Below are 22,786 nucleotides of genomic sequence, written 5' to 3' on the forward strand. Positions count from 1 at the left end.
TGCACTGCAATTCCAGTGTGACATCAAATTAGTAATTATAGCTGAGCGGACCACTTTTTACAAATGACAGTCTTAGCATGCTGCCAGCAAGCAAGCTACCCAGCAGGGAATCCAGGCAAGTAAAAGAAAACATAACTGGACTCACTTGATTTCTGGGGGATTGGCCTGACTCTTTAAAGAGTCCATGTTCTTGAGAGGGAGAGAGAGCGAGTCCTGGGGATTTACACAGATATGCATTTTGTTCATCGTTCTATGCAGTTCTTCTCAAAACTCATGTCTGGTTTTATTAAGTAAAGTAAAGCCTGTATAATGGAGTCATTGGGTCACAATAAGAAGATTCCTTTTAACATCTAACCTTCTCCCTGAAACCCGTTTGAAAGAAAACAGCTGCCCTGCAGTTGGCATTTGTGTAACTATATTGGCAATGATCACTGTTGACACTTTGATAATGGGCTACAAAAAGCTGCTTGGTCGAGTCTTCGGAACTGTGAATTGCCCTGGCAATTAACTGACTGTCACCATCTCTGACATTTTACCTACTACTGACTGAAGGTTCAGGAAAATTAATCATTAATACCCTCACATCAAAAAAAACAAAACAAAAAACAATGCTTTCCTAAACCAGTTTTCAGCATTTCTTTTGTGATCTTTAAATTGTAACGAATTATAATTAATTACCACCTCCATCTGGTTCTTTAGGATGAGTTAAAGGCAAGGTAACAAAAGATGGTAAGCTTGGAGCATAAGGTACAAAACAGCAGTGTGTCCTTCTGGGAACCTTCCTTTGCTATCAGTTAAAAAGCGCTTCCTTTTCTGTTGTCAGTGGATGATCAGTTAATGGGAGATTGTCAAGGTTTTTAGGCCCTCAGCTCCGCTAATGCTTTAACCTTCTGTGAAATTCATTTCTTCTGTGAATGAAGAAAGATTGATTTCATTTCTTCTGTGAATCATTTCCCTCTGCCAGCCAGAGTTAGACACAGCTATCCTGGCGCCCAGAGTGCAGGGGGAAATACGCCATCCGGGCAGAAGCAGGGCCATCTGCCTCCTGGCCCGGAGATGTTTTATAAAAGGGGGTCTGGAGGGGAAAGGCACCAAGCAGAGCCCTAGCAAATCTGAGTCCCAGCCCCTGCTCTGGCACTAATGGAAGTTTGGGGTTTGGGGATAAATCATCTTAGTCTTCATTTATTAAAGGATTTCATTGGTCCTCATGCTTTAGTGTTTGCAAGAATCCCTTTTTTCAAATGAGGCTTTCCCTCCCACAGAGGTGCACTTCAGCAGACTTGACAATCACTTAAATCCTGTCTGCTCGAGGCATGGGTTAAGGTGATTGCTATTACTAATGGAAAAAATGGTCTGAACTCTTACATAAGTTTGCAGATGTCTGAGCAAAGCCTTAAGAACCCTATAATGTAAACCATGGGGGTTATTCTAGGAAGCGGAGTTTTAAAGTGAGTCCTTTGGACTTTGGTAAGAGTGGCATGTGAAGAAGAAAGATAACATGAAGTAACTCCTGTGAGCATCTCCCAGATGACAGCATTAGTCCTCAGGCCAGACTGGTTTATGGCAGTGTATAAACTCAGTTTCACTGGAATGAACTGAACTCAGATTGTCCCAGTCACACAGAAGCAGTGTTAGATGTGGGAATTTTTTTTTTAAGCTGACAACTTACGCAGTTGGTTTCAAAAAGAGTTGGGGCGGAGACGCAACTTCCAAAATATAATACGTGGCTTGAGTTTAAGCCAACCTGCTGCAGATGTATAATAAAACAATAAACTTATGATGTTCACTAGATCAGTATTAAACCAGAAACTATACGATTTAGCAAACTTCTTGCATTTTCAGATTTTGACATTTCTTAGATTATCACCATCGACATCCGTGCAACAGAATCTTCCAATCAGATGGAAACAAATCTATTTTGTAGGGCTTGCACATGGTTTAACTGTCACATCACAGCTCATGGAGGAAAACCAAACTGTCACCATGTCACTTAGAGTTAAAGGGTCATTCTGAAAAGTCTGACAGTATTAGAAAAGGAGTAAGTTTCACTTCCTAAATATCAGCTTTTAGGGAAAATAAATAACCAACAGCTGGGTTCCACCAGGCATGACAGTTCTAAATTGTAGAATTATGATAGGGCTCATCCGGTTTTGTGCTTCTTAGTTGCAGCGCTATTTCTACGAGTATGTTGAGGTATATTCTCTTTCTACATTTACACAAAGAGATTCAGAATAAAAATTACGAGACTTTCGTATCCAGATGCTGGTCACAAATGTGTACATTCTCATTGTGGAAATAACTAGTTATTAAGACATGTTGGATCACTTCCCAAGCTGTGAACTTGTGTAGACACTCTGCTTACATTGTTAAAGGTTATAGGTACCTTTTGTGAGAAAACACCTGCCATCTTTGCCACTTCTGTCTGAACTTTACCCATATTCACTAATTTGCCTTTTCATGTAACTAATTTGTGGCTTGGATATTTTGAGAAGCAGAACTGATTTTATTATAAAATCTTTAACATCTCTTATTACCCCAAAATTGATACCACATATGTGATGTTATTCAAGCAAATTATCTTTAACCTAGCTCCAATGTAAGGATTACCTAAAAAGTCTCCTGCTTGCAGAAATATTTCTGGAGTATATCTTCAGCCCCAGAGATTCTGATTTTTTTTTTGAATTTTATTTATTTTTTTATACAGCAGGTTCTTATTAGTTATCCATTTTATACACATTAGTGTATACATGTCAATCCCAATCTCCCAATTCATCACACCACCACCCCACCCACCTGCCGCTTTCCCCCCTTGTTGTCCATACGTTTGTTCTCTACATCTGTACCTCTGATTCTGCCCTGCAAACCGGTTCATTTGTACCATTTTTCTAGGTTCCACATATATGTGTTAATATACGATATTTGTTTTTCTCTTTCCCACTTACTTCACTCTGTATTGACAGTCTCTAGATCCACCCACGTCTCTACAAATGACCCAATTTCATTCCTTTTTATGACTGGGTAGTATTCCATTGTATATATGTACAACATCTTATTTATCCATTCGTCTGTCAAAGGGCATTTAGGTTGCTTCCATGATCTACCTGTTGTAAATAGTGCTGCAATGAACATTGGGGTGCATGTGTCTTTTTGAATTATGGTTTTCTCTGGGTATATGCTCAATAGTGGGATTTCTGGGTCATATGGTAATTCTATTTTTAGTTTTTTAAGAAACCTCCATACTGTTCTCCATAGTAGCTGTATCAATTTACATTCCCACCAACAGTGCAAGAGGGTTCCCTTTTCTCCACACGCTCTCCAGCATTTGTTGTTTGTAGATTTTCTGATGATGCCCATTCTAACTGGTGCGAGGTGATACCTCATTGTAGTTTTGACTTGCATTTCTCTATTAATTAATGATATTGAGCAGCTTTTCATGTGCCTCTTGGCCGTCTGTGTGTCTTCTTTGGAGAAATGTCTATTTAGGTCTTCTGCCCATTTTTTGATTGGGTTGGTTGGTTCTTTAATATTGAGCTGCATGAGCTGTTTATATATTCTGGAGATTAATCCTTTGTCCGTTGATTCATCTGCAAATATTTTCTCCCATTCTGAGGGTTGTCTTTTTGTCTTGTTTGTAGTTTCCTTTGCTATGCAAAATCCTTTAAGTTTCATTAGGTCCCATTTGTTTATTTTTGTTTTTATTTCCATGACTCTAGGAGGTGGATCAAAAAAGATCTTGCTGTGATTTATGTCAAAGAGTGTTCTTCCTATGTTTTCCTCTAAGAATTTTATAGTATCTGGTCTTACATTTAGGTCTCGAATCCATTTTGACTTTATTTTTGTGTATGGTGTTAGGGAGTGTTCTAATTTCATTCTTTTACATGTAGCTGTCCAGTTTTCCCAGCACCATTCATTGAAGAGACTGTCTTCTCTCCAGTGTATATCCTTGCCTCCTTTGTCATAGATTAGTTGACCATAGGTGCATGGGTTTCTCTCTGGGCGTTCTATTCTGTTCCATTGATCTCTGTTTCTGTTTTTGTGCCAGTACCATATTGTCTTGATTACTGTAGCTTTACACTATAGTCTGAAGTCAGGGAGTCGGATTCCTCCAGCTCCATTTTTTTCCCTCAAAACTGCTTTGGCTATTCGGGGTCTTTTGTGTCTCCATACAAATTTTAAGATTTTTTGTTCTAGTTCCATAAAAAATGCCACTGGTAATTTGACAGGGATTGCATTTAATCTGTAGATTGCTTTGGGTAGTACAGTCATTTTCATAATACTGATTAATCCAATCCAAGAACATGGTATATCTCTCCATCTGTTGGTATCATCTTTGATTTCTTTCATCAGTGTCTTATAGTTTTCTGCATACAGCTCTTTTGTCTCCCTAGGTAGGTTTATTCCTAGGTATTTTATTCTTTTTGTTGCAATGGTAAAGGGGAGTGTTTTCTTAATTTCTCTTTTAGATTTTTCATCATTAGTGTATAGGAATAAGAGATTTCTGTGTATTAATTTTGCATCCTGCAACTTCACCAAATTCATTGATTAGCTCTAGTAGTTTTCTGGTGGCACTTTTAGGATTCTCTATGTATAGTACCATGTCATCTGCAAACAGTGACAGTTTTACTTCTTCTTTTCCAATTTGTATTCCCTTTATTTCTTTTTCTTCTGTGATTGCATGGCTAGGACTTCCAAAACTATGTTGAATAATAGTGGTGAGAGTGGACATCCTTGTCTCGTTCCTGATCTTAGAGGAAATGCTTTCAGTTTTTTACCATTGAGAATGATGTTTGCTGTGGGTTTGTCGTATATGGCCTTTATTATGTTGAGGTAGGTTCCCTCTATGCCCACTTTCTGGAGAGAGTTTTTATCATAAATGGGTGTTGAATTTTGTCAAAAGCTTTTTCTGCATCTACTGAGATGATCATATGGTTTTTATTCTTCAATTTGTCAATATGGTGTATCACATTGATTGATTTACATATATTGAAGAATGCTTGCATCCCTGGGATAAATCCTCCTTGATCATGGTGTATGATCCTTTTAATGTGTTGTTGGATTCTGTTTGCTAGTATTTTGTTGAGGATTTCTGCATCTATATTCATCAGTGATATTGGTCTGTAATTTTCTTTTTTTTGTAGTATCTTTGTCTGGTTTTGGTATCAGGGTGATGGTGGCCTCGTAGAATGAGTTTGGGAGTGTTCTTTCCTCTGCAATTTTTTGGAAGAGTTTGAGAAGGGTGGGTGTTAGCTCTTCCTAAATGTTTGATAGAATTCACCTGTGAAGCCATCTGGTCCTGGACTTCTGTTTGTTGGGAGATTTTTAATCACAGTTTCAATTTCATTACTTGTGATTGGTCTGTTCATATTTTCTATTTTTTCCTGGTTCAGTCTCGGAAGTTTATACTTTTCTAAGAATTTGTCCATTTCTTCCAGGTTGTCCATTTTATTGGCATAGAGTTGCTTGTAGTAGTCTCTTAGGATGCTTTGTATTTCTGTGGTGTCCGTTGTAACTTCTCCTTTTTCGCTACTAATCTTATTGAGTCCTCTCCCTCTTTTTCTTGATGAGTCTGGCTAAAGGTTTATCAATTTTGTTTATCTTCTCAAAGAACCAGCTTTTAGTTTTATTGATCTTTGCTGTCGTTTTCTTTGTTGCTATTTCATTTGTTTCTGGTCTGACCTTGATGATTTCTTTCCTTCTACTAACTTTGGGTTTTGTTTGTTCATCTTTCTCAGTTCCTTTAGGGTTATGGTTAGACTGTTTATTTGAGATTTTTCTTGTTTCTTGAGGTAGGCTTCTATTGCTATAAACTTCCCTCTTAGAACTGCTTTTGCTGCACCCATAGGTTTTGGATTGTCATGTTTTCATTGTCATTTGTCTCTAGGTATTTTTCTGTTTCCTCTTTGATTTCTTCAGTGATCTCTTGGTTATTTAGTAACGTATTGTTTAGCCTCCATGTGTTTGTGTCTTTTACATTTTTTTCCCCTGTAATTGATTTCTAATCTCATAGAGTTGTGGTCAGAAAAGATGCTTGATATGATTTCAGTTTTCTTAAGTTTACCAAGGCTTGATTTGTGACCCAAGATGCAGTCAATCCTGGAGAATGTTCCATGTGCACTTGAGAAGAAAGTGCAATCTGCTGTTTTTGGATAGAATGCCCTATAAATATCAATTAAATCTATCTGGTCTGTTGTGTCATTTAAAGCTTGTGTTTCCTTATTAATTTTCTGTCTGGATGATCTGTCCATTGGTGTAAGTGAGGTGTTAAAAGTCCCTCACTATTATTGTGTTACTGTCGATTTCCTCTTTTATAGCTGTTAGCAGTTGCCGTATATATTGAGGTGCTCCTATGTTGGGTGCATGTATAATTGTTATGTCTTCTCTCAGATTGATCCCTTGATCATTATGTAGTGTCCTTCCTTGTCTCTTGTAACATTAAAGTCTATTTTATCTGATATGAGTATTGCTACTCCAGCTTTCTTCTGATTTCCATTTGCATGGAATATCTTTTTCCCTCCCCTCACTTTCAGTCTGTATGTGTCCCTAGGTCTTAAGTGGGTCTCTTGTGGACAGCATATATATGGGTCTTGTTTTTGTATCCATTCAGCAAGCCTGTGTCTTTTGGTTGGAGCATTTAATCCATTCACGTTTAAGGTAATTATTGATATGTATGTTCCTATGCCCACTTTCTTAATTGTTTTGGGTTTGTTTTTGTAGGTCCTTTTCTTCTCTTGTGTTTCCCACTTAGAGAAGTTCCTTTAGCATTTCTTGTAGAGCTGGTTTGGTGGTGCTGAATTCTCTTAGCTTTTGCTTGTCTGTACAGCTTTTGATTTCTCCATTGAATCTGAATGAGATCCTTGCCAGGTAGAGTAATCTTGGTTGTAGTTTCTTCCCATTCATCACTTTAAACATATCATGCCACTCCCTTCTGGCCTGTAGAGTTTCTGCTAGAAATCAGCTATTAACCTTATGGGAGTTCCCTAACCTTATGGGAGTTCCCTTGTATGTTATTTGTCATTTTTCCCTTGCTGCTTTCAATAATTTTCTTTGTCTTTAGTTTTTGTCAGTTTCATTACTATGTGTCTTGGTGTGTTTCTCCTGGGTTTATCCTGCCTGGGACTCTCTGTGCTTCCTGGACTTTGGTGGCTATTTCCTTTCCCATGTTAGGGAAGTTTTCGACTATAATCTCTTCAGATATTTTCTTGGGTCCTTTCTCTCGCTCTTCTCCTTCTGGGACCCCTATAATTTGAATGTTTGTGCATGTGATGTTGTCCCAGAGGTCTCTTAGGCTGTCTTCATTTCTTTTCATTCTTTTTTTTTTATTCTGTTCGCAGTAATGAATTCCACCATTCTGTGTTCCAGGTCACTTACCCGCTCCTCTGCCTCAGTTATTCTGCTATTGATTCCTTCTAGTGTATTTTTCATTTCAGTTATTGTATTGTTCGTCTCTGTTTGTTCTTTAATTCTTCTAGGTGTTTGTTCTTTAATTCTTCTAGGTCTTTGTTAAACATTTCTTGCATCTCCTCAGTCTTTGCCTCCATTCTTTTTCCGAGGTCCTGGATCATCTTCACTGTCATTCTGAATTCTTCTTCTGGAAGGTTGCCTATCTCCACTTAATTTAGTTGTTTTTCTGGGGTTTTATCTTGTTCCTTCATTTGGTACAAAGTCCTCTGCCTTTTCGTTTGTCTTACCTTTCTGTGAATGTGGTTTTCCTTCCACAGCCCGCAAAACTGTAGTTCTTCTTGCTTCTGCTGTCTGCCGTCTGGTGGATGAGGCTGTCTAAGAGGCTTGTGCAAGCTTCCTGTTGGGAGGGATTGGTGGTGGGTACAGCTGGATGTTGCTCTGGCGGGCAGAGCTCAGTAAAACTTTAATCCGCTTGTCTGCTGATGGGTGGGGCTGGGTTCCCTCCCTGTTGGTTGTTTGGCCTGAGGCCACCCAGCACTGGAGCCTGCCCGGCTCTTTGGTGGGGCTAATGGTGGTCTCTGGGAAGGCTCACACCAAGGAGTACTTCCCAGAACTTCTACTGCCAGTGTCCTTGTCCCCATGGTGTGCCACAGCCACCCCCCACCTCTGCAGGAGACCCTCCAACAGCAGGTAGGTCTGGTTTGGCCTCTTTTGGGATCACTGCTCCTTCCCCCTGGGTCCTGATGCGCACCCTACTTTGTGTGTGCCCTCCAAGAGTGGAGTCTCTGTTTCCCCCAGTCCTTTTGAAGTCCTGCAATCAAATCCCACTAGCCTTCAAAGTCTGATTCTCTAGGAATTCCTCCTCCTGTTGCTGGACCCCCAGGTTGGGAAGCCTGACGTGGGGCTCAGAACCTTCACTCCAGTGGGTGGACTTCTGTGGTATAAGTGTTCTCCAGTTTGTGAGTCACCCATCTAGCAGTTACGGGATTTGATTTTATTGTGATTGCACCCCTCCTACAGTCTCATTGTGGCTTCCTCGTTGTCTTTGGATGTGGGGTATCTTTTTTGGTGAGTTCCAGCGTCTTCCTGTCGATGATTGTTCAGCAGTTCCAGACTCTGATTTTTATGAAGTTACTTTGGCAAGCCTGATGAAAAGGGGCTTATACTTTCTTTGCAAGTTTATTTTTATTTAGGTGAGCTTGGACTAACAAGTAAATCAGGAACATAATAAGCAGTCCCTAACTTGAGACAATAGTTAGTACATGTTTTTTATGTTGTGCATTCAGCTCTGAGTGTCATAATATGGCCCATCAAAGGGACACCAGGCAGCAATCTTAGATGTCGAAGGTTACAATTAGACTTTTTAAAAACAGGTTGTCAAATGAGCACATTGAGGAAAAATTCATTTCTTTTTGAAATACAAGTCCTTTAATCACGGAGTGCTATGCTATGCATTATCCTTTGCATTGAAACCTTCTGGGGCCAGAATCCTGTTTGCATTAAACACTCGAGTGTGACAGAAGTACATTCCATCTTTCTGTTAAGGTTTCCATGCTTAAACGTGACTCTGTATTATGTAAATTTTGGCTCTGTGCATTTTAAGTACATGTATTTTTTTCTTTTTCCTGTTAGTGGCAATTTAATAGACTCTTTGTAAAAGTTAATTGTATAATGATGTTAAATCCAGTACATTGTAGTTTGAATTCTGTATTTAAAGTTTTTGGCTGTAAATATAGATTTTAAATATTTGATTTAAAAATTTTTGAGTCATCCAAAAGACATTTTAGTGACATTAAAGATCTAATTAAGATTTCCATGTAATTTCTGGCTTTACTAACTCTTAACACATTCAGTATTACTAAACTCCATGCAAATGACAGCAATCACGCACCAGGTCACAGAACCCAATGAAATAATTAGATATTACAAACAGGTTAACTTCTTTTTGAAACAGAAGATTTAAATCCTTTTGATAAGCATTATCTTTTGTTTTCAGAGAATGTGCAAAATTTAGTAATTTTAAAGTTTATAAAAAGTGCTAAATATTTTTATATTAGAAGGGAAGTTCTAATGTCTTGTCTTTTTAAAAAACCTCCTGTCTACCGTTCTAACGGGAGGAAGCAGAGCCCCGTGCTTCCTTTGCCCTCCCGGAATCTAATTTTCTCTCTGGCCACTGCCTTTACGCCTGGGTCTTTGCCGAGCTGGCCACAGAGGCACAGTTCTAAAAACGAAAGCTCTGGACTTTGTAGCTCTTCGTTCTGAACATTTTTCCTTTTTTAATCTCAAACCCCTAGCCAAATCTCTCCTTGGAGATCATTTATATCTTTTATTGAACCCTAGGGAATCCTTATATTCAGAAACATTTATACATTTAGAATACTATCCACACATTGGTTATCTTCAAGCCCTGACGCAGTTGTGTGTATACCTCAACTCTCATGTCCACTTGTGTTTTAGTTGCACATAAAGCATCTTTGACCATGACTGACACTGTTAATAGTGTGTTTCTTACTATTGAAGAATATGGACTTGCCAAGCGACAGCCTATTATATAATACTGTGCCTTAAAAGAAACTAAAAACTGGAAATTCCCTGGGGGTCCAGTGGTTAGGACTCAGCGCTTATCACTGCATGGGCCCAGGTTCGATTCCTGGTCAAGGAACTAAGATCCCACAAGCCACACAGCGCAGCCAAAAAAATCCCCAAGAAACAAAAGACTTTTCACCCAATAGTGTAGTTACAAAAAGCAGGGGAGGGAATGTTTATAATGAAACAATTTTCTTTTTACAGCTCATAGCAAGTGAAGTGTTCCCAAGGAGCTTGTTACTTTCTAGTTTTGGGGTTGTTTTCTGGCTACTGGGATTCCAACTAGTGAATTTTTGCTTTAGGTCAGCAAAATCACATTCACTAAATTACCCACTATTACCACCTACTTGCTGAGAAAAACTAAACACATGAAAAATTAAGGTAAAACAAAAGTCAGCAAATTTCTCTCTTTGGCCATAGATATCGAAGTATTTTATTCCACAGTAATAAAATATACTTTATTACTCTAAAAATTTAACTTACCCAATTATTATAAAGCAACATTTTTTTCTCACTTGGGTTTCAGTGAGGTTTTCTGGCTAGGGAGAGCTTTTGCGGTGACAAGAGGTCTTTCTGACCAAGAGAATTCACAGTCAAGGTTTGGACAGCAGGCAAGGTAGAGGCTTATGCCAACGTAGCCTCTAATGCACCTTGTCTGATACAGTGAAGTGAAATAACCTTGCACTTGTGTGTGCTAGGTGTGTGTCCAATAAGGAAAGTATCTTCAGAACTTAAAGGCCGGATGTAGAAAAGTCACGTGAGGTTTGTGCCTAATAATAAAACCTGAAAACAGGCAATCTTAAACATGGCTTAGGTTACTGATATCCCAAATTTAAAGAGCCTACTTCTTTTAGAAAATCAGGAAGGCTAGAAGATGATGGGCAAGTCTGTATTCTTTAGTAGTTCGAAACACTATGTAACAGTATTGGTCATGGTCAAAGCTCATGTGTAACTAAGACGCAGACTAATATCTAGTGAGTTCTCATTGCCAAGCACTGTGTGTTCCGTGTCATGTCATCCACACGCTAACCCCATTGGATAGGTGTTATTAATATTCCACTATAAAGATGAGGAAACAGGTTTGGACAGATTGAGCAGCTGGGTCTAAACACCCCAACTATTATAAAAGTGTTAAATATGCTTTAAAAATATGCAACTTTAAAAAAAATCTTGCTCTGAATTTATCAGTGATGAACTTTTCTCTAGATACACATGCCATACTTGAGAATATGACCAGCAAATAACAAGAATAGTTTTATATAACTCTCCACATGGCAAGCAGGGCCCTAAGCTTTTTAGGTGTATGAATGGGTATAATCCTCACAACAGTGTGGTTTGCTAACCCCCATTTAAAGATGAGGAAGCCAAGTCACAGAGAGGTTAAGTAACTTACTCTAAGTCACACAGCTAATAACTGGAGCAGCTGAGATACAACCCTGGCGGCCTGGGTCCAGTCTGTGCTCAGAAGCTCATGCTTCAGTGTCCCAAGTAGAAATCTGGGCCATACTGAATCTACGTGGGGTCTGGCATCACCCAGCATGAAAGTGCCAGGGATATTCACTCTGCCAATTTTATCCACACAACAAAATAAGGATAGCTCGGTTGCAGGGGGACTGACATCGACCTGCTTATGCCTTTAGCTGTGTTTGTACATTGACACATCACATTAGTAGAGATGAATGCCATTTTGAGTCCAACCCACCCTAGTACAGTCACTTCCTGCAAAAGGGAACTAGCCTTAGACTTGGGCTGTGCTGGCCTTGGTCCTGGGTTTGGTTGTACACAGCCTCACACCCCTGGCCAGGCTGGACAGACTGGGGAGGGCCGTGTAGGAAGAGCAGGCCCATCCCATGCCTCAGCCTCCTTGGTGCTGCCTCCCAGTTAAGTACCACGTGAGGTACTGCAATTCCCCATCACATTTGGAGGCTCCCAGTCTACATGAAACTGGCCAGGAAAACTTAATTCAGAGCTAATAAGTGAAGACTCAACCTACGACCACTTCAGAAAGGTGGCTGACCGCTGGCTGGAGGCCAGTGTCCGAGTCCACAGTTCAGAAGTGCTTCTGAGCTGATGTCTTCAGCCCTGGTGTTACCCTCTGCCCTCTGACTGGTATCTGCATTGAGCTAGAAAGGGTATGAAAGGTGCCCATTAAAGGAACCAGACCCAGTGACTTTGAGGCTTTCAAAACTCCCCGCTAAGTGCAAGTAATTCAGTGTCACAAAGCAAAGGGTGGGACCGGTTGCTGCCCACGATTATTTCTGTGCTGCTCTGCAGACATCACCTTTGTGGGCAGTGTCACACCGAGAGTTTATGATGTTCATTAATTCATAGCAAAACGGTTGCCCTCAAAAAAAAAAAAAGTGTCTTTGGTACAAATGCTGCTCAATATCAGAGGGATATATTGACATTTTTAAGAAGCCAGGCAACAAGGTTTTCTTGAGGGTGCGTTACTGTCAGGTGACTTCATCCTCGTCATTCAGTTTTTAGTAGAAAAAGTTCCATCTCTGCTTTGTGCAGCATTACTGAATGCTCACGGCAGTGACGGCACTAAGTGCCACTCGCCTCACTATTTCAATGTCACAGGGGTTTGGGTCGAATCCTCAGTCATTCAGCTAAAGGTCGAGTTGTACTAAGAGTCAGGCAGCCCGGGTCCGCATCTCAGCGCAGGAACCGGCTTACCAGCTCCACTTACCAGGCTGTGAGACCTTAGCTGTGTTATCTCACTTAACCCAGTTTCCCTGTTGGTAAAGTATGGATAGTAAGAGTTAAGGTTGTTTCGAAGAGTAAACGAGGTAATGCACTTAAATAAATGGATGCACGTCAAGGGCTTAGCAGGGTCTCCCCCTTCTACACATATGCAAACGGCGTGGAGGGGGTCCAGAAACTGGCCCCTGGCAAGTAAGGGGTGGATGGAGGGTGGGAACCTCAGGATTCATGTCTCCAAAACCCTGTGCTCCTAAAGCCTCTGCCATCCTGCTGACACCGGAGGGTGGGCACTGGTGGACCAGATTCATGTCTCCAAAACCCTGTGCTCCTAAAGCCTCTGCCATCCTGCTGACACTGGAGGGTGGGCACTGGTGGACCAGTGCTGGGTTCTTCTGGCAGCTGCCCTAAGGACCGGCCTGCACCTCTTGAGCCTTTTAATACGCCCTTAAGTCTTTTAACCAATCTGGTTGCCCTTTTTTGAATTTGATCCAATCTAAATTCATCCCTAGTGCCTGCGAAATTCACAAGTAAGCCTAGTAATAAAGTACAGGGTGTCCAGAGTGTTATGAGGTAGGATTATACTCTCCCTGTCACATGAGGTAATGCTGCTGGGGTGACCCTGAAATGGCATTCATCTGCATTAATGAGACTGGTTTCACCAACACGGGTCGCTTACCGCTGTCTGTAGCCTGTCATCCCTGCCTTCAGGTTTCTCGCACACACGCACCCATGCACAAAAATCCCTCTCCCCTGCTCTGCTTGCACATATAAAATAAGTTGCAGAGTTCAGGCAGCTCTTAATCCTCAATGCCCCCAACCACACACCACCGTCCCCTAAACAGACAAATGCCCGAGCTGTCTGCTTGGAGAATCATGACCCTCTCCATCTCCTGTGTTTGTGCATAAATCTGGCTTCAGCGCTTTCTAAAGCACCCCAGTTTTGTACCTTTTTTGACAAAGCTTTTTTGACAAAGCTTCTCCACTGGCCTCTGAGTTTGTTAAACTTCAGATCCTTGCATTTCATTCACTGTGAAACTATGTTTCAGTTCTAGGAAAAGAACTTCAGGTCTGTGTGCTTGACTCAAACATTTAACATTAACATGCCATCTTCGCATTCAGGGTTTTCTTTCACATTTTACATTTTTAAATGATTAATGATGGACTTACAGAGTTAGTCTACCAGGCCCCTCCCTAGTTTTTGTGTAGAATGGCACTGCATCTCATTTCCCCAGACTCTGACTTGGCATAAAATATTTGAAAGTAGACCCGTCTCTCCCTAAGAACCGTATTCTTTATCTATAGGCCTTACAAACTCACGCTGCCTTGTTTTCTTACTTACTTGCTTTAGTGTGTCTCATACAAGATTACAAACTCCTTTAGAATAGAAATGTTGACCTATTCATTTTTATATTCCTATACGTGACATTCAGTAACCGCTTATTGAATGGAATCTTTGGATTTCTGAGCTTTGCTATACCTGCTTTGTAAGGATAATTATTTTGGCAATAGTTATATCGAATTCGAAACTCACAAAACTGCACATTCTCTCAAAGTTAAAATGAGTAGCAAAGCTAGTTTAGAATTGCATAATATACATGCATGTGTGTGTGTGTGTGTGTGTACAGATAGATGTGAGTAGTCTACATACATGTGTGTGTACCTTACAGAAAGAAAGGAAAAAGTGAGCAGTTTAGGGATTTGGATGGTGGTTCAGTAGACAGATGTACCCAGTGAGCTTTTAATCAATCTGAATGAGGGGGAGGTAGTGTGGAGACCAGGAAGGACAGTATGTTCTTTCCTTTTTTTTCCCTCCCCATTTAGTTCACACTATGGAAAGGAGGCATTCATTAGTATACTAAGAAAGGCAATGTATTATGTTGGATTCCTTTCAACTGGAAGAAATAAGCAGGAGTGGTTATTTCTTATAAGGTCAGCCCAAAGGTGTGGGGAGGGGTTTTGAACGCTCCCAGAATTCAGGTTGCACAAAGTTGAATAATCCACACTATTCCAAAGCTATGTGCCTCTATTATCTTATACGCTGCAGTACAAGCTAGTTTTCTGGTGTGTTTTCTTTGCTTGTGACCCGTGTTTTGACAACCACGCATTACTTTGTGTTGCTCAGCCTAAGCATACTTCAGTTGCCAGCTCAGTACCCTCGTTTACTTTTAAAGGGTAGAACTTCTCATCTTAATATGCTTTACTCTAGAAGACATTTTCCTTCGATATTGCCCAGATGAAAACAGAATTTCCTTCTTGGAGTGGTGTGCAGGAAGGCTTAGAAGGGCAGATAGCTAGCTAACCTCTGGCTGCATATTCTCCCTGACTCAGAAATTAGATAGGATTATGGATGGTGCTTTTCTGAGCAAGGTAACATGTTATTTGTAACATGAACCCAGCAAAGGCTATCCCAAAAGTGTGTGTGTTGTCAGGGACGGGTGGAGTTGGGTTATACCAGTAAGAAAATTGAGGGTTCCTGACAAAGAATTCCAAGGGTATGAATTCTATAACTAGGAGACTTCTTGTCAATCTTCTTTAAGAAAGTGAATCTAAGAAAGCAGTCAGGTTCGTTCATATGAAAACCATGAAATCTGTTACAAAAGCCTCATAATATGGAGTACACCTGACCCTCCATTCCTAGTGGAAATGCTTCCAGTGGTCATAGCTCACTGGTGCCCTCTTGCGGCACTCAAGCCACCTCACGTGTCGTTGCCTTGGGTAAGACCTCTGCGGTGAACAGGGCAGATTCAGCTTCCAAGAGTGGAAACTTAACCTCCAGGATTGGAGAGCATACATGTCTTTTAGATTTTAGTCAAGTTTCTTTCTTATTCTTCTTCTTTTTTTTTTTTTTAGGCCAAAGAACTGCCAACTTTAAAGGATAATGATTTCATTAACGAGGGTCAAAAGATTTATATTGATGACAATAACAAAAAGGTATTCCTGGAAAAACTGAAGAAGGATGTTGAGGTAAGAAAAAGAAACTCAGTATAAGGGACGGCCCATTGTATGAATGTCAGCAGTACTGGGTTTTCAGGAGCTCTTAAAACCGTCTATTTAAATCGGCAACCGAGGCAAAAACATATGTTGTACATTATCCAAAGCAGATATAAACAGGTATATCTCATATGTGATCTGGTTTAAAAGAGAAGTGTGCCAATTCAGCAGCTCCCCCCTTTAGAGGACAAACAAAAGAAAGCATGCGGCGTCTTCTGCTGGTCTCCCCTCCCTCCGGTACCCGTCTTCTCTGTTGGGTAGGGGGGTAGACTGACTGCCCATGGCAGCCAGGGCTGGGGCCGAGGGGGCTGAGGGCATTCTGTCAAAGAGCACAGCGTGTCGACAAGTGGATAGTAACTACCTGAATTCGGGGTTTTCTCCATCTGAACCACATCTTGGTGTTGCAAAACCCAGCCTCAGTTGCTTAATGCTTCATATTTGCGCCAGCCTCTGTGGAGTTAGTGACGTTGGGCCCATCAAGACAGCCTTGCCACAGCATGGGAATGGCACAAAGGCAGTTTAGGACACCAGGGTCATGGGGGATGTTGTGAGAAATAAAATACTATGTGGAAATGGGCTTTGAGTCTGTAATGGAGCTCTTTGTAAACTGCTGTTTTACGAATTAAAAATACACCTTTCCCTGTCTTCCATTTATTGTAATGGCATTGCAGTTCTCCCACCGAACTTCCTTATATATAATTCTTCTAGAAATAAATTCAGGAAAAACGTTCTTTTCTTGAAGTTTGTTAGGTTACAAAACAGTGCAAGGAGAATTCTAATTTAAACAGTTACTAAGCTATGTTTTTCTTAGCTGTTACTTTTTTTTTTTTTTTTGCGGTACGCGGGACTCTTACTGTTGTGGCCTCTCCCGTTGTGGAGCACAGGCTCCGGACGCTCAGGCTCAGCGGCCATGGCTCACGGGCCCAGCCGCTCCGCGGCATGTGGGATCTTCCCGGACCGGGGCACGTACTCGTGTCCCCTGTATCGGCAGGCGGACTCCCAACCACTGCGCCATCAGGGAAGCCCTCTTAGCTGTTACTTTTGTTCATGTGTGTGCAGTTTTTGTTTTGGTTTTTTTAACTTTGAAGTACAGTTCTCCACATACCAGTACAGATCTGCTCCTCAGAGAGGCTTTGTGGAAAGATTTTCCTGTGTCATTAAAAACAAAATGACTTGGGAGTTCCCTGGCGGTCCAGTGGTTAGGACTCAGTTCTTTCACTGCCGGGGCCCAGGTTCCATCCCTGGTCAGGGAAATAAGACGCCACCCGCTGGCAAGACCGGCCACATGGCCAAAAAAAAAAGAACCCAAACAAAATGACTTGGGCCGAAGAACAAATGTCATGGATTAGATTATATCCCCCATGAGGGTAGAAGCAGTATTATAATTTTCTTTTTAATCTTCTAACATCTTTCATCGCAAGACATGCAGACTGACCAAATTAGTTCATGATTATTTTTAGGTTATAAATTATTTTAAGAAATTTTTTTGCACTTTAACCTACATCATGTATATGCTTTGATTAGAACCTAGATATTGGTTATTTACGAAGGATACAAGTGTCTTTTTTAAAAAAGTTTTTCTCCAGTTTCTCATTATTAAGCATTTATTTTTCCTCAGTTGTCAGTGGTTTTTATTAAAATGCATATTAGCTAAGTATTTTCCTTTTACTTTGGGGTCAACTTGATCTGATAACAAAGTGACACAGGTAGACATGCTCTTTGAGAATTTTATTCATTATTCTGCAAGTCTTTGATCCCAAGAATCATATTGTTTTAGCAATTATGGTAAATAGGCCTTAGGGTTATCTGATCTGCTAGAAAGATGGTTTTCATCTTTTCTGTCGGCTGTATATTACTATATTTAGACCCCACAAATAATGTAACTGAAGCCGTTCAAATTTACAGTTGAATTACACAAGGATTCTCTTCGCCCTTTCATTGTCTCTAACAGTGTCTTGATTAGAGGATTTGGATAATTTTAACCCCATCCATGGCTCTCGCACTTAGCTGTTTTGTTGAACTGGAGGCAGGGCATAAGGCGTTCTTTCATTTTAATAAATTCTCAATGGTCCGTAAGTGTCTAGTTTTGAAATTCATGCAGAAGCATTATTAAATTTTTAAGCAGGTAATTATGGTGAAGTAGCTTGACATCTGATCTTGATAATGAGACTAGAATGTAATCTCGTTTCATTTTTCCATCAGGTCCATGCTTTCTAATTTAGCTGGCCGGCCTGTTTAAGTACAGGATTTGGGGGTTGGGGGCTGACTCAATGCTTTAAGTAAAAGATGAGTTTACTACAGCTCAGTAAATATTTTTGTAGGAAAATTAGAACCTAGGGGCTTTTTTCTGCGTCTGAAATTCTGTTCTATTCATATGCCGCTCAGAGTACTTTAGTTCTGATAGCTTTACACATGAGTACACGTGAACCCTTTTCTCCAGAAGAAAGCGCTCTACGGAGGGTGAGAAGTCGCTTTTGCCCTCTGACCCGCTTCTTGTCCACTCTGACCAGGGCCCACGCTTATCTCTCATCGGCTCACACTGGGATCCAAATTTCACACAATGCAAAACTGTGCTTTGTGTCCTGTGGCATCCGCCCCATCATAGGCCATCTCATCCCTCACGTCTTGGGTCGGTGGTGGGGAGGGGAGGGGGCACTGCGGGTAGCAGGATGGTTGGCGGCCAACACTTACAGAGCATGTAGAGCATAAGTCCTTCCTGTGCAGTCATTCTCTCCCTTCATTCTTCTAACTCCCTGAGTCTGAGTGCTGTTATCCCAATTTATGGATGAGAAAACTGAGCCCAGAGACACTATGTAATTTGCTCAAAGACACACAGCTACTAAATTCAGACTGGGATTTGAGGCCACTGGCAGCCACACTCCTAAACTGCTGATATAACATGCAGGTTAAAGATGTTTGTGACAGCACAGTTGAGACTGTTTTCAGATAAAGTACTCCAAGAGAGGATTATTATGGCTTTCAACAAGCGATTAAATGTATCTAAATAGGGATGGTTGGAATTTTAATCCTGCATCACAGATGTGTTGGGAGGTGGTGATTCAGCAGAACAAGTGTGTTAATAAACTTAGTAAAAAGTAAATTCAAATCTGTTGTAAAGAAGTTTTTTTTTTTAATTTTATTGAAGTATAGTTGATTTACAGTGTTGTTTGTGAATTTCTGTACAGCAAAGTGACTCAGTTATACATATTCTTTTTCATATTCTTTTCCATTATGGTTTATCACAGAATACTGAATATATCAGTAGTTCTCTGTGCTGTACAGTAGGACCTTGTTGTTTATCCACTCTATATATAATAGTCTGCCTCTGCTCATCCCAAACTCCCACTCCTTCCCTCCCCCACCACCCCTCTTGGCAACCACAAATCTATTGTCTGTATCTGTGAGTCTGTTTTTGTTTTGTAGGTATATTGATTTGTATCGTATTTTAGATTCCACATGTAAGTGATATCTTACGGTATTTGTCTTTCTCTTTCTGACTTCACTTAGTGTGATCATCTCTAGGTCCATCCATGTTGCTACAAATGGCAGTGTTTCATTCTTTTTGATGGCCGAGTAGTATTCCACTGTATATAAATATATACCGTACCTTTATGCGTTCCTCTGCCGATGGACATTTAGGGTGTTTCCACGTCTTGGCTATTGTGAATAGTGCTGCTGTGAACACAGGGGTGCATTATCTTTTTGAATTAGAGTTTTATCTGGGTATATGCCTAGGAGTAGGACTGCTGGATCATATGGCAACTCTACTTTTAGTTTTTTGAGGAACCTCCATACTGTTCTCCATAGTGGCTGCACCAATTTACATTCCCCCCAACAGTGTAGGAGGGTTCCCTTTTCCCCACACCCTCTCCAGCATTTGCTATTTGTAGACTTGTGAATGATGGCCATTCTGACTGGTGTGAGGTGATAACTCATTGTAGTTTTGATTTGTATTTCTCTAATAATTAGAGATGCTGAGCATCTTTTCACGTGATCCCTATCAAATTACCCATGACAGTTCCCACAGAACTAGAACAAAGAATCCTAAAATTTATATCGAACCATAAAAGACCCAGAATTGCCAAAGCAATCCTGAGAAAAAAGAACAAAGCAGGAGGCATAACCCTCCCAGACTTCAGACAATACTACAAAGCTACAGTAATCAAAAGTGTGGTACTGGCACAAAAACAGACATTAATGGAACAGAATAGAGAGCCCAGGAAAGAAAACACACACCTACAATCAATTAATCTTCAACACAGGAGGCAAGAATATAAAATGGGAAAAAGACAGTCTCTTCAGCAAGTGGTGCTGGGAACGTTGCACAGCCCCATGTAAATCAATGAAGTTAAAACACACCCTCACACCATACACAAAAATAAACTCAAAATGGCTTAAAGACTTAAAAGATATGACACCATAAAACTCCTAGACAAGATCACAGGCAAAACATTCTCTGACATAAATCGTACCAATGTTTTCTTAGGTCAGTCTCCCAAGCCAATAGAAATAAAAACAAAAATAAACAAATGGGACCTAATCAAACTTACAAGCTTTTGCACAGCAAAGGAAACCCATAAACAAAATGAAGATAACCTATGGGAGAAAATATTTGCAAACGAAGCAACTGACAAGGGCTTAATTTCCAAAGTATACAAACGGCTCATACAACTCATCAACAAAAAAACAAACAACCCAATCAAAAAATGGGAAGACCACCTAAACAGACATTTCTCCAAAGACAGCACACAGAAGGAGAGTTTATTAACTGCTCTTTAGCCACAGTTTTCTAGAAGGGTTTGTGTGTGACAGGGCTCATAAAAACCTTGAGGAAGGTACTAGCTCAGATTTGGTATAATGAGGAATTAATTACGAATGAAGCAGATTAGGTGGGATATTCTGAGGGAAAAAGAGGCTGATCAAGGTCTGGTGGATAATTATTAAATAGGAAAGCATGGGACCTAGAGATTATAAAGATTTTAAAATCTTCATGCTTTGAAATCTTATGTATTTAGAAATCACTAATTTGAGTTAGAAGCTTAAAGGGATGACAGAAAATAGCAAATGTGGATTAAGTTCCTAATGTTAGCTGGAGGTAGACCCTCCAGGGAGCCCTGAACCCCTCTTCTCTTTGGGGTCTGTCATCTTCAGCCCACAGTAGTTTTGTGATGCCCAGCAGGGACTTTCTCTAGCAAGAATCTCAGGTCTGCTGCTGCCTTGTGTTTCCCTCTACTTTAGAAGAGATTTTAAACGGCGTTTTATGACAATAAGAGCTGAGGAGTCAATGGGCTCTTTAGCACATCTCCCCTCTTGGCCCACCTCACTCGAGCCTGTCCCCATGTTTAAGTTACCTACTTGATGAAAAAAAGGTTTTTACCACAGTAACCACACGGACAATGATAAAACCGCGCCCACTGTTACACGCAAGGCACTTTTCATGGCCTCCACTACATTCCCTCTAATCCTTTCCACACCACTGTGAGTTTAGTGGTGTTGTCCCATTTCATAGTTAGAATAACTGAGGCTCAGAGAGGTGAATTTATCATCAAGGCACAGAGCTAGTAACATAAAATTTAATTGCCCACCTGACTCCAAAACTTTTTTAAAAATTTTATTTAAGATTATCTGATACTTTAATGGGTCACCTTTATCAGCAAAAGCTACACTCTTAACCACTGTGCTGTCCTTGGTCTTTTCCATTTCTGTCTCAGCCGCATAGATTTGAAGATTTATATAATCCCCATTTCTTATATAATCCCCATTTGGGGCTACAACTGTTTTCCTTGATCTTGGGTATGTCAGAACAACTTCTTGTCAAGAGATGCATTTTTCATTTCACTGATAGTTTAGTGGGTGATGCTGGGAGCTAACTTCACTTTTATTTATTAAATACAAATGTTTCCTTACTGGGAGAGGAGCCTAAGCAGTGGTCTGACCACAGATCAGAGACCCAGGAAAGGAGTTCTGGGCCTGGCTGACGTTGTGAGAGCAGCCAGCACAAGTGCCCGGAGACCCATCCTACTTCATGTGGCAGTTCAGCCCTGGTCATCACCCCTTCCCTGCCTGACCTTTGGCAGGTTAATTACAGGCAGTCCCTTTTGTACTCTCGTACATAAAGCACACCTGATAGTGTATTTGTACGGTCAACCATCTGAAGGTCAAACAAACCTACGTGTTAAAGAGAGATTCTGCTCTGCAGAGCAAAGATATATCGTAAATGGGGCTTCCCTGGTGGCGCAGTGGTTGAGAGTCCACCTGCCGATGCAGGGGACGCGGGTTCATGCCCCGGTCTGGGGGGATCCCACGTGCCGCTGAGCGGCTGGGCCCGTGGGCCATGGCCGCTGAGCCTGCGCGTCCGGAGCCTGTGCTCCGCAACGGGAGAGGCCACGGCAGGGGGAGGCCCGCGTACCACACACACACAAAAAAAGATATATCGTAAATGGTCTCGTTTTGCTTCCAGTAGGTGCTGCCTCTTGCAGTCTCAAAGGAAGGTCTTTTTGTTGTTGCTTTGTTCTTCGTTTTTATTTGGTTTGGGTGGTTATTTTTCTTAGAGGAAAGGGTCAGGGGAAATTAGGGAGAGGTAAGGAGGACTGGGGAAGAAGCAGCAGGCATCCTGTTCTCTTGTTCAATAAATACCAAGTAGCTACATCACTTACCTGGGAGTCAGGAGTGCAGCGAGGGTGTCACCGAACCAGGCCCGTTTGTGCCCGACGTGCAAGCCGAACGCAGAGACGCTGAAGTTTGCAGCAGAGAGGGTTTGTTCACAAGGCAGCCAAGCGGGAAGAGCAAATCTCAAATTCGCCTCCCCAAGGCAAGGGGCTCGAGGTGTTTATGGGACAAGCAGCAGCAGTGCTGTCTGAGGCCCGGGGAGCGCGAGGAAAGGCGATTGGGAAAAGGTAGGGGAGTCGGCTTTCTGCACGGGTTTAACTAGGCTACTGGCCTCTGCACGATCCAAGGGTGGAGCTTTCCATCCTCTGCACGTGTGAAAAGACCCTCACGCATGCCCAGCTGGAGGGTCAGTGGTCCTATCCAGTCTCAACCAACTCAGCTCAAACTAGACACAGCTGACTCCAAGTTTCTAGAAAGCAGCCGGGCAGATATC

At 41.2% G+C, this 22,786-nt stretch overlaps 1 protein-coding gene across 3 annotated transcripts in view; it reads left to right on the plus strand.

Moving 5' to 3' along the window:
* PIP4K2A (phosphatidylinositol-5-phosphate 4-kinase type 2 alpha) overlaps positions 1-22,786 on the plus strand; it is a 177,021-nt gene that overhangs the window by 145,781 nt on the left and 8,454 nt on the right. For all 3 annotated transcript variants that reach the window (XM_022580483.3, XM_022580484.3, XM_089906422.1), the window contains exon 7: positions 15,544-15,657. In XM_022580483.3, the coding sequence (XP_022436191.1) occupies positions 15,544-15,657 (114 nt within the window). The remainder of the gene's footprint in view (positions 1-15,543; positions 15,658-22,786) is intronic.

The sequence above is a fragment of the Delphinapterus leucas genome, chromosome 2 (genome assembly GCF_059928025.1).
Source record: "Delphinapterus leucas isolate spDelLeu-1000000601 "Yukka" chromosome 2, BTC_Dleu_Yukka2, whole genome shotgun sequence".
NCBI classification, from domain to species: domain Eukaryota; kingdom Metazoa; phylum Chordata; class Mammalia; order Artiodactyla; family Monodontidae; genus Delphinapterus; species Delphinapterus leucas.